General features: G+C 38.4%; 1 protein-coding gene and 1 non-coding gene across 2 annotated transcripts; both read right to left on the bottom strand.

Moving 5' to 3' along the window:
• Nucleotides 1-3,317: 3,317 nt before the first annotated feature.
• Nucleotides 3,318-14,795, bottom strand: hs1bp3 (HCLS1 binding protein 3). Its single transcript, XM_036593331.1, is given in 8 exon segments — nucleotides 3,318-4,341; nucleotides 6,199-6,337; nucleotides 6,591-6,709; nucleotides 11,464-11,636; nucleotides 11,638-11,675; nucleotides 11,767-11,974; nucleotides 13,176-13,341; nucleotides 14,244-14,795. Coding segments are annotated over 8 exon segments (1,116 nt in total). The 5' UTR covers nucleotides 14,270-14,795; the 3' UTR covers nucleotides 3,318-4,094.
• On the bottom strand, nucleotides 14,746-14,827 carry trnas-aga. Its single transcript has one exon. It is a non-coding gene; the product is annotated as a tRNA-Ser (tRNA).
• Nucleotides 14,828-16,567: the final 1,740 nt, after the last annotated feature.

The raw sequence follows: 16,567 nt of genomic DNA, 5'->3' as shown, positions 1-16,567 counted from the left end.
AACCATTTTATATCAAACCACTCTGAATGGCTATGTTTATGTATTGAGTTATGCAGAACTTTTGAAAAATCGGTGGAATTCCCCTTTAACACACAGAAGATAAGAGAAACGTGCCTGGTATAAAAGCTCTCTCCAGAGTTCCAAGCAATGTGGAGGAGACCAGAGCCCTATAATAAAAGTGACGATTCATTATATACAGTGCCATTCCATTTCTACTCCACTCTTTGTCCTGCAGTGCTGACCTCTCAGCACATAGCGATATTCTCTCTTTACATTACGCATCTGACAAACATCCTCCTACAACATAAGACAGAATCATTACTCTGCTGACCTCTACACAAGCCATTCTGCGTGCTGCCATGACATTTCAGCCATGAGTTTTATGATCACTTGGCCACTGACCTTTAAGTTTACTGATAATTATGAGTCATAGAGCTCTATCAGAGCTGAAAAAATCAACATTCAACGTCCAGGACACATAGAAGGGAACAAAACATCATGTGCACAACAGACCCTCCACTGAAACGTCCTGATAAACAACAGTTACTTGTCAATAAGCTTTCATACTCTGGGCTCTTACAGCCTTTTCCCTGTAGTTAATTTCCTAAAAGCTCTATAATTACTCAGTCTCTAGTGTTACTCAGTATGTGGCCCACACTTCAGTTCTTCACCCTCATAACCAGCAGTCAAACTGTAGAAACATTTTAAAGTGGGGGATGGTGGGTTCAAAAGTCCAGGGTAATAAAAATGGCAGGGGACGGAGGAAAAAAAGTCTTGGGACACTCACTGAATTCAAATTATGTCTGTTTATTCAAAACTTTATTCATTTGCATCCATCGTAAACATTATAGCAATCAGCAATAATGACAAGGTTTAACTGCAAACTTAAGTACAACAACTAAAAGTACTTAAACTTTAGTGGGATTAACACTGATGCATTTTTCCTATATCTTTGTCAGTATTTAGAATTTTATTTAGGTTAGTATTTTGTTGCGTATCCCTTCTTTTGGAGGACAGCTTGAGGTCTTCTCAGCATGGAGAGCATGAGTTTACACAGCTGATGCTCAGCCAGGTTTGCTGGATTTTGTCTTCTGTATGGCCAGAGATAACAGACATTGTGTTAGTAAGAGACACTATTCTTTGACTGAATACTTGACTGAATATTCTAATTCAAAATCCTAATACCAAAATTTTGAGTCTCTCCAGAAGTAGCTTTGGGTTCAAGATTTCTTGTTTGGACATTTTGATTAGTGTCCCAACATTTTTTTAAATAGCGGGTTATGTGAAACTTTTCTAGCTTGCTGTTGTTCAGTTAAACCCAAAGTATTACTTCATAAGTTACAATACAGCTGAAATTAACAAAATGAATTTTGTTACTTTTTTTATTTTGTTAATTTTTCACTTTATTTGGATGGTTCCCATTTCCCAGTTATTATATAGATGTTCAAATTATTAACTAAATGAATGAAACTATCTGTCGAAACTCTGCTGATTCTCAACAGTGTTTAGGGCAGAGTTAGTATTTCGGTTTAAACAAAGATTTGAGGGTGATTAGGTTTAGGTTTTGGGTTGAAGTTCAAATAGATGCAAATAGGGATGAAATTCAAATAATAGACATTTCAGGTGATCTCACATAATGACATTAAGCACGCCCCCCCCGCCCCCCCGCCCCACCTCCTTGAACTGAGCCCTGCTCATTACTCACATATTTGTTGAATAGTAGTTACTAAATACATCATAGTAATTACTGAGTAATGAATCTAAAGATTAATTCATTAAAACATTTCAAGAAGTTCAAATGGTTAACACTTTGCTACCTCTGGCAAACTGTGAAATGACAAGAATGTTACTTGGAAATTTGAACCTAATGCCCCCTAGTGCTTCACTGAAGTAGTTACCCAGCATTCATACTTGTCATCCTGAGATTCATCCTTGAAGGCTGTTTCTGCAAATCTCAGTAAATTATTCACACAGATAACAGCAAAGAGCACAAAGACACGTGTATATATATATACACAAAACACAGGTTTTCCACTTCAACTTCTCTCTTTGATAACCAAGTGGTGACGTTTACTGTAAATAATAAATAAGTAGAATAACATTCTTGATGAATGTTCTACAGTCACAAGTTCATCATTACATTGCTCATCTTTTTGACTAGTGCCGAGAATTTTACAATTTCGTGTACTTACAACACTGGATTACAAATTGGGAGCTAAGGTTAAACCAGCACATACCACACTGCAACTTTGTGTTATCCATTACTCCAGGACCTTTCAGAGGGTAAGGATCTCTTTCTAATTATCAGTTACAAAAAAGACGTCTGAGACCACATGAAACATCTGTTCATTTAAACCTGAAAATAACAACAGAAAGTTGTAGAATTTTGAAAAATTAAAAACAACGAAATGCATTATTTTTGTCATTATTTAAATTTAAGCAATTTTTTTTACAAATATGTCAGTTTTTTTTGTCTGATCTCTTTTACTGAAGCTCGTGTCCAGGCGACTCTCAGGTGGATTTCATCTTCTCATCAGAGACTTTTGCACAGACTTGCGGATCCCTTGTCAGCTCAAGTGCCCATAGTCATTGAGGCGAAGGGGGAATTACCAAATACCAAGAAATTCTGAAACGTAAATATTTCAAAGATACATTTTGCAAAATAACAGCAGCAGTAACACCAGTGATAGTAATTGCAGCAGCAGTAGTATCAGTAGCAATAATACTAGTAACAGCAACAGTTGTAGCAGTAATAGTAGTAGCAACTGTTGTAGTAGCAGCGGTAAAACAGCAGCAGTAGTATCAGTAGCATTAGTAGCAGTAAAGGTATTAGCAGCAGCAGAAGTAGTAGCAGCAGCAGCAGTGGTGGCAGTAATACTAATAGCAGCAGCAGTTACTACCAGTAGCATTAGCAGCAGTAGCAGTAAAAGTAGTAGCAGTGGCAACAGTTGTAGTAGTAGCATTAGTTGTAGTAGCAGCTCTGGAAGTAGCAGCAGCAGTAGTAGCAGTAACAGTTACAGCATCAGCAATCGTATCAGTGGCATTAGCAATAAAAGTAGTAGCAGCAGCAGTATCAGTAGCATCAATAGTAGCCGCAGTAATAGTAATGACAGCAGCAGCAGTAATAGTATAACAGCAGCAGCAGCAGTATCAGTAACATTAGTAGTTGTAGTAGCAGCAGCAACAGTATCAGTAAGTAGCCTTAGTAGTAGTAGCAGTAGCAGTAGTGGCAGCAGCAGCAGCAGTAGTCATATTTCCAAAGCTAAGTCATGGATAATTTAAAAAAAACTGACAAAAGGCAAGAAATACAAACACAATTCTGTTGTCATTCTTTTAATTGGCAGTGCTGTGCATTGTTACTTAAAGTGCTCAACATAATGGGTTATCATGATCCAACAAAATGCCATGCTATTTCAAAAGCTCACTCCTGATATTCACTGCTAACCAAAACTCTCCAATGAGAAATCCAAAAATTTGGTCTGCATGATTTACTAAAACATACCAAACACTCCTGTAGATCATCATTTGAGTGGCTGAGCTCTTTTGTGCAGAATAATTTTCACTATAAAAAGTTTACTACCTTACCACTGATACAATGAAAAAATCCTTCATAATGCAAAACATGCCATAAACCAATGAGCTGCACCACCAGATGAGACTTCTTTCTCAGCAATCACCATCGTTTCCATCAACAAAATTAGGTCACAAATGTACAAACATCCATGCTTAGAATCTGCCCTTACAAAGAGTAACGAGGGAGATTTTAGGTAATTATATTCTTACTGTCATCACCTTGCTGAGGGTCACTGAAAAAAAGTATACTTCAATTCTATAAAAGAGAATCATGTCCAGCTCTTTGGTTTGATAGGTGTTCATGACTGAAAACTGAACTCCGTGAACTGAAGGTTTCAAAATGAGATGAAAAGGATAAACAGATAACGAAGCTGTTTTCAGAAATCACCAATATTGCATCATTAATGAACATCACTACTTGTCAGGTAATACATTCTGTCCCACTCTCAACACCAAATAAGCCGACGTTAAAGTCAGGTTAAGGTTCAGGATTGCTGAGCTTTGGTTTCTGAACAGCAAAGCTAAAAAAGATCAAGGTCCTCACTGACAGCAGCCTCGTTTTGCTGGATGTACTTTAGTATGTCTAGCTGATCCATGGCCTGGGCAGTGCCTGACTGAGGAGCGGCTCCACTAGCCTGTGCCAGAGAAGGAGGCTTCTGAGGAACGGCTGGCTTGGGCTTTAGTGCTGGTTTGGGTTTCGGGGCAATGGCTGGTTTTGGTCTGACAGGTTTACTTATTGCTAGAAGTTTGTCCAAATCCTCCTCCACCCTAATTGGGGAAAAACATGACATTTCAAATGAGATTTCAATACATGGGGTTTACAGTCAGAAAATACATGATATATGTTTTTATGAGCAATACGAAATTGTAAACCAAACAACTGTTTTTTACTTATGTGGATGAAAATAAAGTTTTCTTTAATGGAGCTGTAGACACTGTAAAATCTTCTGGTTAGGAAAAAAACAGGAAATTTCTTGTCCTGTCTTATCCACAGCTACATCATATAGTCAAAGAAAAATTGACCTGTTACAATTGTGTCCCATTTAAACTTCGCTGGACCTCCCCAGTGTTGCAATTTTGTAGAATATCATTATTAAATCACATCGCATAAAACTCGTATATCAACTAGAATCCCAAGTTTTCCAATAGGACTTCATTGACTGTTCAAGTGCAATATATAAGTAGAAAAATTGGTATTTCCCCGTTTTCCAACACCACTTGAATGCTGACTGCAGCTTATCAAGCAAATTGTACACAGCCCCTCCCACCAACTGCTCACAAGGCGAATTGTGAATTGAGGGGGCCGTCAATCAGTTGGAGACAAAACAACTTCCTCCAGCTAAGAAAATAGTTTGTGAAACTATAACACTGACTGTGTGCAACTCAAAGTGGCCAGTGAGTGAAAGGGAGGTGTTGAGACATAACCACCATGTGGGAAATGGGACATGACCACAGTGAATTTCTGTATGTTTCTGGGCCAGGAAATGATCAAAAAAGTAGCCCATAATGGGAAAAATAGGCATGTAGAGATATATTATACCGGTCTATACTAGCCTCCGAATTCAATATACAAAGACACTGAACAATACATTCATCAACAGGTCGGAGCAAATAAAGGACTCATTTTAATACTGATTATATTGCATGATATATAATGCAAATAAACAAGAAAACCCTTCATGAGGGCAGACTCTCCCTCCTCTGAAAATATTGCTTCTTCTTTACCTCAAAATTGTAAGCATGGAAGAACAGCACATCTCTTATGCATATTAGCTTGTGGCTAGCATAATATTGTAAAACCCTGTACTTCTATAATGTTGAACGCTGTAAAAAACTGAAACCGCAAACAACCTTTAAACATTAGGTAGATTTTCAGGCACTTATTTTTGCATCGAAAAATGTACTGAATCAAGACACCACTGTGTCGTATTGAACCAAAGTATGAATTTTGTGAATCATTGCAAGCCTAGAAAAAAAACAAAGTATAATCGTCCTTGTCCCACATGTATAGTGAATTATTAACTTCTGATTTTCATCAAACAAGCAACCCCTTAAAAAAAAAGCCCAGGTAATCTAAAGTAAACTAATTTATGTAAGTGTTTATTCTCCGAAATATCTAGAAAGTCATAATACAAGCTTTGAGGTTTTTTCTTATTAAAAAGGACAAGTGTTTCTAAGGCCTGGAGGCTGAAAAAAATAACTTTCTCAAGATCACGGCAAGCCTCTACCCAGCCAGCGACCCAGTGTTATGTAACCCAAACCGTCTGGCAGCCAAAGCTCAAACATATTCATTCCAGTTAATCCTCTCCAATCTATCATCAGCAGCCTCAGAGCTACAGTTACACACACTTACAAAACAATAAAAAAGGCATGCAGGTGCAAAATCCTGTGGGAAGTAGCCAAGTACATATCTCAGGTCTCAGATTTTACCAGTGCATCCTTACATAGCACTTGTATAAGCATCTCTCACGGCTGTTACTTTTGGCCTATTCTGCCAAAAATGCTTTCTTACACCTGATGCCTCTCTGTTTTAACCTTTGTATCTTAGCCATGATGATGGGTCAATAAGGCCTCAATCAAGACCTTCTGACAGGAATAAAACATTGCAGTAGATGAAGAACTGACCTAAAGAGCTCATCCACGTCTTCATCTAGCTTGGGAGCAGCAGAAGCCGCACTCTTCTGGTAGGCATTAGAGAGGAGCAAAGTGTCTCCAACAGTGACAGGTCCACCTAAGTCTGGGTCCTCAAACAGTCTCAGGTTACCTGTAGGAACACTGTGGGTGTAAGAGCTGATGGTAACTGACGGCACATGGTGCTGACCATGCTGAGCATTTTATTTATTTTATTCAGTTGAGTAGGTACACCATGTTCTGAGTGGGTGAATAGTTTTGCATATTTAATATGGTTCTTGTGTCTGCCAAATTTACAGGACTTGCCATTTGGGGAATATGTTCTACCTGGCAGAGTGTTACTACACTTCATTTTTAATGTCAGAAAAAACAAAAACAGCACCTACTGTCCTTTACTGCAGGCTGAAAGAGCTCCTTGTCTGGGTCATCCTCCTCATCAAAGAGGGACAGTTTGGGTGTAGGTGCAGGCTTGGGCACAGGTTGTACAGGCTTGGGTTTCTTTGATCTACAACCACAAAGTGCATCATCTATATTTTCTCATTTTTACAATGCACAGATTCCAAAATAACCACATTAAATGAGCAAATACAGTGCAAACTGCTTCATAATGCTTAGCACGCCATGACGTAGATTTGAGAATTCACATAAAGTTCACAACATTGTGTACATGGATTCTTGGAATAGAACATACACTAAATATTAAACCATTTCCTTGAAAGCAACAGCAAGTGCATGCCAAAATCAATATATAGTTGCGAAAAGTAATCAATGTGTACATGTTTCATTGTTTTAAAGATTAACTTTTTATTTAAATGTCAGCTGAAACTTTCCTGAGAAACCAATGAGGCGCTATCTTAGGAAACTTTCCACTGTAGACCTTTCTGCAAAAAAGCCTTTGTAAAAGCATGACAGGATAAATATAGATTGTAGTTTAATTTCAAGTCATATAACATCAATGTGTAAATGTTTAAGCATCTTTAAACAATGTCTAATTCTTTAAAGGTAAGTTGGTTGAAATCCCGCCATCTTTTTACACAGGCATTTTTGTACTTGGCTTTATTCTTACTTTTTTGTACTTGGCCTTACTCTGAGTTTTTACAGGAATTTACTGACCTGTTATCTAGTTTAATAACAATCTCGAATAAAGTAATAATTGTTGGAGATTTTAATATCCACATAGACAAACCACAGGATACGCTAAGCAAGGCATTTGTATCTATTTTAGACTGTTTTGGCTTCACTCAAAATATTATGGGGCCTACTCATTACTGTAACCACACTCTAGACTTAATATTGACCTTAGGTATAGACATTAAACATTTGGCCATCCTTCCTCAGACCACAGCAGTGTCAGATCACTACTTAATCTCATATGAAATCAGTTTTAGTCGTAATATATGTTCATTCACACGCTATAGTGCTAAACGAACTATAAAATCGTGTACACCCAATAGCTTTTTTGAAAACCTTCCAGATCTTTCATCCTTAATTAGCTGTCCGCCTGAACCTAATGAATTAGATATGCTGACTAAATGTTTGGAGGACACTTTTCGCTCTACTTTAGATAACGTGGCTCCACTAAAAAGTAAAAGAATAAGGCAGAAAAGGCTCGCTCCATGGTACAATGATCATACTCGAGTTATGAAACAGACTGTTAGGCGATTAAAGGGTAAATGGCGTCTGACTAAACTTGAGGTTTTCCTATCTGCCTGGAAGGAGAGTCTTACAGACTATAGAAAAGCACTAAAGTCAGCACGTTCAGCCTATCTCTCGTCAATGATTGAAAATAACAAGAATAATCCTAGGCTACTATACAGTACAATCTCTAAATTGACTAATACTCAAGCAGCTACTGAAGCCCAGATACCATCAGCCTACAGCAGCAATGACTTCATGAACTTCTTTAGTACTACAATTAAATCGATTAGGCACAATATTCAAAATGCGCAGCACTGCAGTGCAGTGTCCTATAAACCTGATCTAGATCTAGAGTGCAGTATAACCACTACAGAGACACTGGAGTCTTTTACTTCACTCCAACAAACAGAGCTTGTCCAAATAATTTCATCTCCAAAAACAACAACTTGTATACTAGATCCAATTCCTATAGGTTTACTTAAAAACGTTTTGCCAGAAATAACCAAGCCTTTTCCATCTATAATAAACTCTTCTCTCAGCCTCGGCTATGTTCCAAAGTCTCTTAAATCAGGTGTAATTAAACCCCTAATTAAGAAACATAGTCTTGATCCCTCTGAGTTATCAAACTATAGACCTATTTCAAATCTTCCCTTTTTATCAAAAATTTTAGAGAAAGCCAGGGACAAACAATTTTGTTCCCATCTACATAGGAGTGATATATATGAAAAATTTCAGTCTGGCTTCAGGCTTCACCATAGTACTGAAACAGCGTTAGTGAAAATTGTACATGATCTTTTATTATCCGCTGACAAAGGAAACATATCCTTACTTTACTTGAACTTGATGTTTTACTTGATCTTAGTGCAGCTTTTGACACAATAGACCATTCCATTCTATTAGACAGGCTTGAAAAACTAGTAGGAGTGACAGGTAAAGCTCTTTCGTGGTTCAAATCTTACCTTAGTGATTGCTTTGAGTTTGTTAATGTAAATGGTGAACCATCAGCTCTCACAAGAGTAAAGTATGGTGTTCCACAGGGCTCTGTCTTAGGACCCATATTATTTACCTTATATATGCTACCACTAGGTACCATCATTAGAAAACATGGCATCAGTTTCCACTGCTACGCCGATGAAACACAGTTGTATATATTTTAACTAAACCAGAGGACAAAATTGAACTTAATAAGATAGAGGACTGTGTAAAAGACATTAAAGACTGGATGTCAAGTAACTTCCTCTTACTAAACTTGGACAAAACAGAAGTTCTTCTTCTTGGTCCAAAAGCTGCTAGGGATAATCTGCCTACATTAACTCCTAATCTCAATAGTTTCTCAACTGCACCAGGCACATCTGTAAAAAGCCTTGGTGTCATGATCGATCCCAGTCTGGCCTTCGATGAGTATATTATCAATATTACCAGAATAGCTTTCCTCCACCCGTGTAACATCGCTAAATTAAGAAATGCACTGTCGCTACAGGATGCAGAAATGTTAGTTCACGCCTTTATCATGTCCAGGTTAGATTACTGTAATGCTCTGCTTTCTGGTTGTTCCAGCCAAAACCTTAACAAGCTTCAGTTAGTCCAGGACGCTGCAGCCAGAGTTCTCACCAAAACCAGGAAATTCGACCACATTAGCCCAATTTTGTGTACCTTACATTAGTTGCCAGTTAAATTCCGCATCGAGTACAAAATTCTTCTGCTGACGTATAAAGCTTTGAATGGCCTTGCTCCTCAGTACCTCAGTGACCTTATTTCCTACTAGCCTACCAGTCTGTGTTCGGGACTCAGACACAGCCTCCATCTTTAAGTCTAGGCTAGAAACTTACCTGTTTAGTCGAGCCTTTGGTTAATTAGTTTTCCTGTTAGAAAAAGGCGCTGGTGCTGAACTAACTATCTGTCCCCCTTATCTCCCCCCCTCTCCCCCCCTCCCCCTCTCTTTCCTGGAGCTGAGCGGCTGCCCGTCCCAAGAGGGTCTGATGTGAACACCACTCAATCACATCCCACGGGGGATCTGACGCGGCCAGCGCACTGCACAGAAGTGTAAAACTGTATCCACTTATACTGTTTTGTGTCTGTGCTGCTATACAGTGTCGACCAGAGGAGGATGGGTTCCCCTTTTGAGTCTGGTTCCTCTCGAGGTTTCTTCCTCCTATTGAGGGAGTTTTTCATTGCCACTGTCGCCAAGGCTTGCTCACTGGGGGCGTGGACCCGGATTCTCTGTAAAGCTGCTTTGTGACAACATCTGTTGTAAAAGGCGCTATATAAATAAATTTGACTTGACTCGACTTGACTTTATTTCAACAGCAGTGTTAGGTGGAAAGTCTCTTAAGATGGTGCCTCATCATTTTCTCAAGGAATTCTCAGCAGGGATTTAAATAAAAGACAAAACATTCCCATACAGAGAGATAAGGGCAAGAGCTTACCACAACAAAGCAAAAGAGAATAAGTGACCTTTTATAGTTATCTTCTGGAGAAGTGCTAGAGAGCACATATTCCTGGAAGACATTTAGTTGGAGCAAACGAACTACTCAGATAAAATGAAAAGTTTGGTCTGATCCTGATTTGCAAATATTTCAGAAAGGAAAAACAAAAACACTGTTCCATGAACACTACAATAAAAAGTGATATACCACAGTCATCAAATCACAGCACCTGAAAAACTGCCCTATAATTATCAGGTTCTTCAAAATTCCAGCTTGTTTATGTTTACATTATTTTACAATAAAATCATTGTAGTTACAAACTAAATCATGGTATTAGTATTATGTCAAGTTCACTGCACCAGTGTGTAAGCAGTAAAAAAGTCTACAAAAGCCAAATAAGCCCAAGAGCATCTTATGGAGTTCACTGGGCAAATCATCAGGGAATCTGAAACTGTGGAACCTGCATCTGCTTCTCAAAGTATTATCACAATTAATTAACCAGATTTTACAATTTAAATGGAACAAACAGATCATTAAATAATAAAAGAAGTCTACAACTGGACAGGCCAACTAACTAACCTGTACTGGATTCAGAAACCTTGTAACAGACATACACAGAGATCTCTGTCTACTTCTTGCTCTGTGTTTCTTTTTATTGCATTGTACAGGGTGAAAACTAGTGAAATATTAGACTATCACTGTCTTACTAATGAATAGGGTGTCAACAAACTTCAAATAGCCACAGTTAAAAGCTAGAAAGTGGATGATAATTAAAGTAAATCAAATTAAATACACTGATGTTTTAAATTTTTATATGTATTGACATTAAACAATGTTCGTCTATTTTTGTTTATGTGAAAGGTTTTTTTTTGTTAAACACAAAAGTGTTTAAAACTCCACTGGTATATGGCACACATTTTCTATTAGTTTCTGTCTGGTTCTGGACCAAGCAGTCATTAAGAGATGTTGTGCTGCCATCTAGTGATCCTACTGCAATATTTGTTGTGTGCTACACTAAAAACGGTGCACAGTGAACAGTCACCCATGTGTGACTATCCTGTGTCTGGTGTTGCAAAAGCAGCGCACTATTAAAACAATCTACAGTTTTCAACACTGTATTTATGTTGCCAGCTCATGATGCTGCAACAGTACAGTTTTAACACTACACCAGGGCTCTCTGTGCTAAGACTCCTACCTCACACCTCCTAAGGGATCAAATAACTCCTCTTCATCTTCTTCTTCTTCCTGGGTTGGCTTGACTGCCTTCGCTGGCTTTTTAACTCGGTCAGTCTGAGTAGTAGAAGCCTCATTTTCTTTTCCAAAGAAATCCAGCCCATCATCGTCTTCCTCTACTAACCAGTCAGGGGATGTTTGAAGATGTGACATCACGGACGTTACTCTTCGCTCCTGTTTATAATATTTAATACAGCTGTAATGACAATGTTGTTTTACAAATTAAAAAACAAGTAAAAATCCAACAAATCAGATGGTCACTCACCCAAGAACTCCAATAACTCTGGACAGGTTGACAGAGTTGGGTGTTTGGCAATAAATCGGACAAGCTCGTCGAAGGCTGCTCTGCGTTCACGGATGTCAGTCTCACCCACAAACAGGGCTTTTCGGGGCATGGCAGGGAGATGGATACTGGGATACTGAGCAACTAGGTTGTGGCAGAACTCATCAATTTCACTGTACTTCTTTGAGACCTGCAGGATTATAACATAGTGGAATTCATTAATAAATTACCTGTGAGGTGTTACTCATTACTTATTACTGACAAGTAGGCTAACACAATAGGTTTTAATATAATGGACATACATAGGAAAATATAGATCCCATACTTTCCTATGACGCTCTCCATAAGCATAATTTGAAAGTCAAAATAGTTATTTTCTGTGTAATTAATGTGTAAGGAATTATTTTTTCTAACAGCATTATGCAAAGAACCTTTAAGAGTGTGGAACGTCAGAAAAGATGTAGGGTATGCAGAGAGATTCAAGAAAAACGTTATAATGCACTTAAACAAATGATCACCACTAAACAGAAAATACACTACTGAGAAATATGAGGGCATTGCTTTTAACACTTCCAATATTACTTATTAGAAAATAATATTTTGATCCAGTTGTGTCAGCATCAGTTTGAATATAGCACCTACAGCTCCAGAAGTTTTAGAAAAAGCATAAAGTTTTGGTGTTAAAATTTAATTAAAATCTCACACTTTACATTTAAAGTCAGCTTAATTCTTTCTCAAGAAGCTTTAATGTTTTTTTTGGGAGGATGCAATAAGGACAAAAAACAAAGTATATATAATGAATCTGACTGGAGACTATCATGGCATATTATTGATTCTGATGACTTTTCCCCCCAGATATTTCACAATTATTGGGATTCCTGCATTTAGTACTGTGCAAGATCCCTTTGCCAAGACTACAGCACTGAGTTTTATCTTATAATGCAGGATGATGTGGTAGAACACATTTACTGAATATTATATTTACTAAAATGTCCTTGAGGGATTGCTAATGTAGGAAAAACTCACAGATAGCCAAAAGTCAGGTGAGCGAGTATGTTAGCAGTAGTGATAATAAAAGTCCAGTTGCTATGACTTTTTACAAAGCAGGAAAATCTGTTACTATTCTTATGTACTGGGGTACCGAATGTGTCACATTAACATTTCAAGGTGCTTTTAAGCTTTTAGAGCACTTATGATATTTAACTTACTGGGGAAAAGTGCCCCCTTTCTTAAACAAAGAAAGGTGGTTGGATGTAGATGACGATTGTGGATGTTGTGTTCAACCTAATGAAGACCCAGCTGGGATCAAAATATGGTTATTTTCAAATTAATAATGTAAATGTAATAAAGTTCAGTAGGAATGTTCATGTTCATAGTCACTGACCACCTACCACTAACTGTACAACATCTCCTGGTTTGTGCTTAGCAGACTTGAAGGCAGCAAGGCGGGTGACCACAACTATCTGGTACTCTACATGGCCAGTCATCATGGGCCCTCTGATCTCCTGGTACTGTGGCACCTGCAGATCGATACCAGTAGCCTCATTCTGCAGAGGCCTGTATATTAGAACACAAACAAACAAACAGTTTATTTGTGTGAATTTTCAGTTCTCTCATGTCTGGCAATGCGGCAGGATCTAAAGGCATATCTGACCAGAACTTTGACCCCCAACATGGATGACACAACACAGCAATTAAATGAAAATCTGAAATGGGAAACCACATGAAATACGGAGCTTAAGAATTTCCCTGACGCAAGATGTGTTACCAACACACTTAAATAGGTTCTTCAGATGTTCTTTACTAAAGGTAATATTTCTGTTTAGAACCATGATGTCTGTACATAACTATTTAATGCTTAAATAGTTCTTTGCATAGTAAAATGGTTATTTAGACTGATGAATGTGCTTTAGATATATGGTTCTATAGGTAACCTTTTTGAAAATGGTTCTATACATCACCAAAAGGGTTCAGTTGTTATGGTGTCAAGCTTGTAACAATAGAAAACCCCTTTTCGGTGCTATATAGAACCATGTACAACACCCCATCAACCTGAAGAGCCATTTCACCATGCATAGAACGATTTACGCATGAAATTGTTGTCTACAGAACTCATGGTTCTAAACAGAGCCACTACCTTTACTAAAGAACCCTTGAAGAACCATGCTTTTTTAGTGGCAGTTCCAACATCCTCTGTTTTAGTATTCTTAAAGTTAAAGCCAGTATAAACATACAGCCGAGGACGTAAGTTGCTTTCCTTCAGGATGCCCCTCTACGATAAGCAGTTATCCAGAACTTGCCACTTTGCTAGTCTCGTAGTAGCCCAGCGTACACATTTTGTCTGTGATATAACCTAAGTTAACCTTAGTTAAAATCGTTCTTCATGTCTGCCAAAACAGAAAGCTCCCAAATAGGTCCCTTCGTTAAGTTGAAGTTGTTTTAAAAAGGGTTAACTTTACCTGCTCGTAATAAGTCCATCTGGCATGTTCAAACTTGTTAATGAAGCTTTGTCGTCATTTAGCTTTGCATAATTCTTGTGAATGTGAAAAACACAGCCAGCTATGCAGACCACGAAGCTGAAGTCAGCTTCTTATGCGCCAACTTCTTGTTCGAATTTTCCAGTTCCACCTTAAATGGTGCAGCATTTACGGGAAAACAAAACGCTGGCGGATAGGAAACCAACTTCAGCCTTGTAATCAGACCCGAGTCATGAGACCCAAACTGCTTCCTTCGTTAGCTTTGCTGGCGTTAGCTTTAACTTACTTTTAGCCAGCTAGCTAGCTAGCTAACTGTTGGCTGACTGGCTAGCGAAAAGACATAGCAAGCTGTGTCTGTTGTCATCTTGCCTAAATTCGTTATGTTGGTAGAGCGTAAGGTCCGGCTTGTTTGTCTTAAAAATGTAAGTGACTAAACTAGCTAAGATAGCTAAGTTATACAGCAATATATACCAAAAAGGACCATCGTAGTCGGCAGGATTCGAACCTGCGCGGGGAGACCCCAATGGATTTCTAGTCCATCGCCTTAACCACTCGGCCACGACTACACACGAAAACCTCCGAGAATCACGGTTTTTCAACGAAGAAATCGAAACTACGTTGCTATCAGGTCATTAAGAATGATGTATACTGTTCTTTTCTCATCTCGGGTGCCCATTCCTACGTCTCACATACAGTATGTCACCAAATTAGGCTACACCGTCCCTTCAAATGTAGCCTAAAATACTGCCTGTGTGAAGAAGAGCTACGAAACTTCACAAGTTGTTCCGCTTGGTGGTGCGCTAACACTTCAAATCACAGTTTCACACTGAAGGAGGAGTCCACCGATTTTTCAAAAAATCGACATAATCAAATAGTTAATATGTAAACAAAGTCATTCAGAGTGGTTTTGTGCGAAATGCTCCGTTCTAGAGACACCTGTCGAATCAGAATTGTTCACAGTGGTGGTGACAGGAACCGGACGTCCATTTCTAAAAGCTGTTATTACAGGAAACGGTCACAGCCTGATATCTGACATTGTTTAATGACAGTTTTGCGATTAAAAATGGCATAAAATGTATTTTAATCCACTCATAGCGGAGTAACGTACATGCAGGGCGTTGTAAGACAAATAGTGCCCAAAGAAAACGATTTTGTTCAGATTTATTACTATTTACCATCATCAACATTACGTACAAGAAGGAGAAGACGTTCAGTTTAAAAGACTGATTAGTCGTATGTGCGTCTGCTTGTTTGCAAACCTGCAGCCACACCAGCCCTTTGTTGCAAGATTGGACACCTGTGATGTTTTCCATAGGTATCACTGTTTTTTACGGTTTCAAGCTGCTGGCTCCTGCGGAGGCACCTGTAATGATGTACGACAAACGTAGCAAAACGTTTTTTTAAACGGAAACGGTGTTGCTGTTAACACTGTTGTGTTAGGCTAGCATTGCAAATATGGCAGGTGAGAAGGCCATTCCTAGCGTCCTTCTATCGTATTCTTTAAAAAAAAAACTTTACACTTAAATACGACAACATTTCTTCTAATGTGTTCAGTTGTTGCGGACACTGAGCTGCAGTGCCCGCATTTATAGAGGACTTATAAGAATCCGCTCTGGTCACTGCAGTTTTAATATGGCGGGGTTTATAACGTCGCTGGGTAATAGCACTGACACACACATCAAGTGACAGAAAGACCGTTGCACACCGTTTTCACACCGTTTCTTTGAGACATATCGTTCAACCCTGAAATCGTAGCAAAACGGTGCACAGCGTGTTGAGATTGAACGTGCCCTGGCTATTGGACAAGGTGGGCCTGCAGGGGCCCAGCAAAACCTACACTGTACAATCAATAAGTTGGACTGTAAGACATTTTACTGTGACTAAACACACAAAATGCTCTTATGCTGGGCACATTTGTACAGCTAAAGAGTACAGAAGTGTAAATCTATAATAAAAAAGACAAATTGTTAATAACTACATAGTATTAATAACTACACTATAATGCTACCCATTACTGACTCCCTGACTGCTCCTCTAATAGACCTTTAAAGGAGAAACAAGTTCATGGTTATTATCTCACTTTTCTATCATACATGATGCATTTACACTTTATATACACAGGTTTTCTGTTTTTTCTTTTTTTTTTTTCCTTTTTTTTTGAAGTTTGTGTTAATTCTTCTAGATCTAGTATAGTTGATTTTTACAGGAAACTGAAAGGTTTTATAGTGAACTGGTAAGAGTGGACATTAGCTCACAGAATTCAAAAATACAATAACATACTGTTAAGAAAAGAAAAAAGAAATCCG

Source organism: Colossoma macropomum, unplaced genomic scaffold (assembly GCF_904425465.1).
Source record: "Colossoma macropomum unplaced genomic scaffold, Colossoma_macropomum, whole genome shotgun sequence".
In the NCBI taxonomy this organism is placed as follows: Eukaryota; Metazoa; Chordata; class Actinopteri; order Characiformes; family Serrasalmidae; genus Colossoma; species Colossoma macropomum.
The sequence above is the reverse complement of the archived record's forward strand: the minus strand, read 5'-3'. Positions and strand labels throughout refer to the sequence as shown.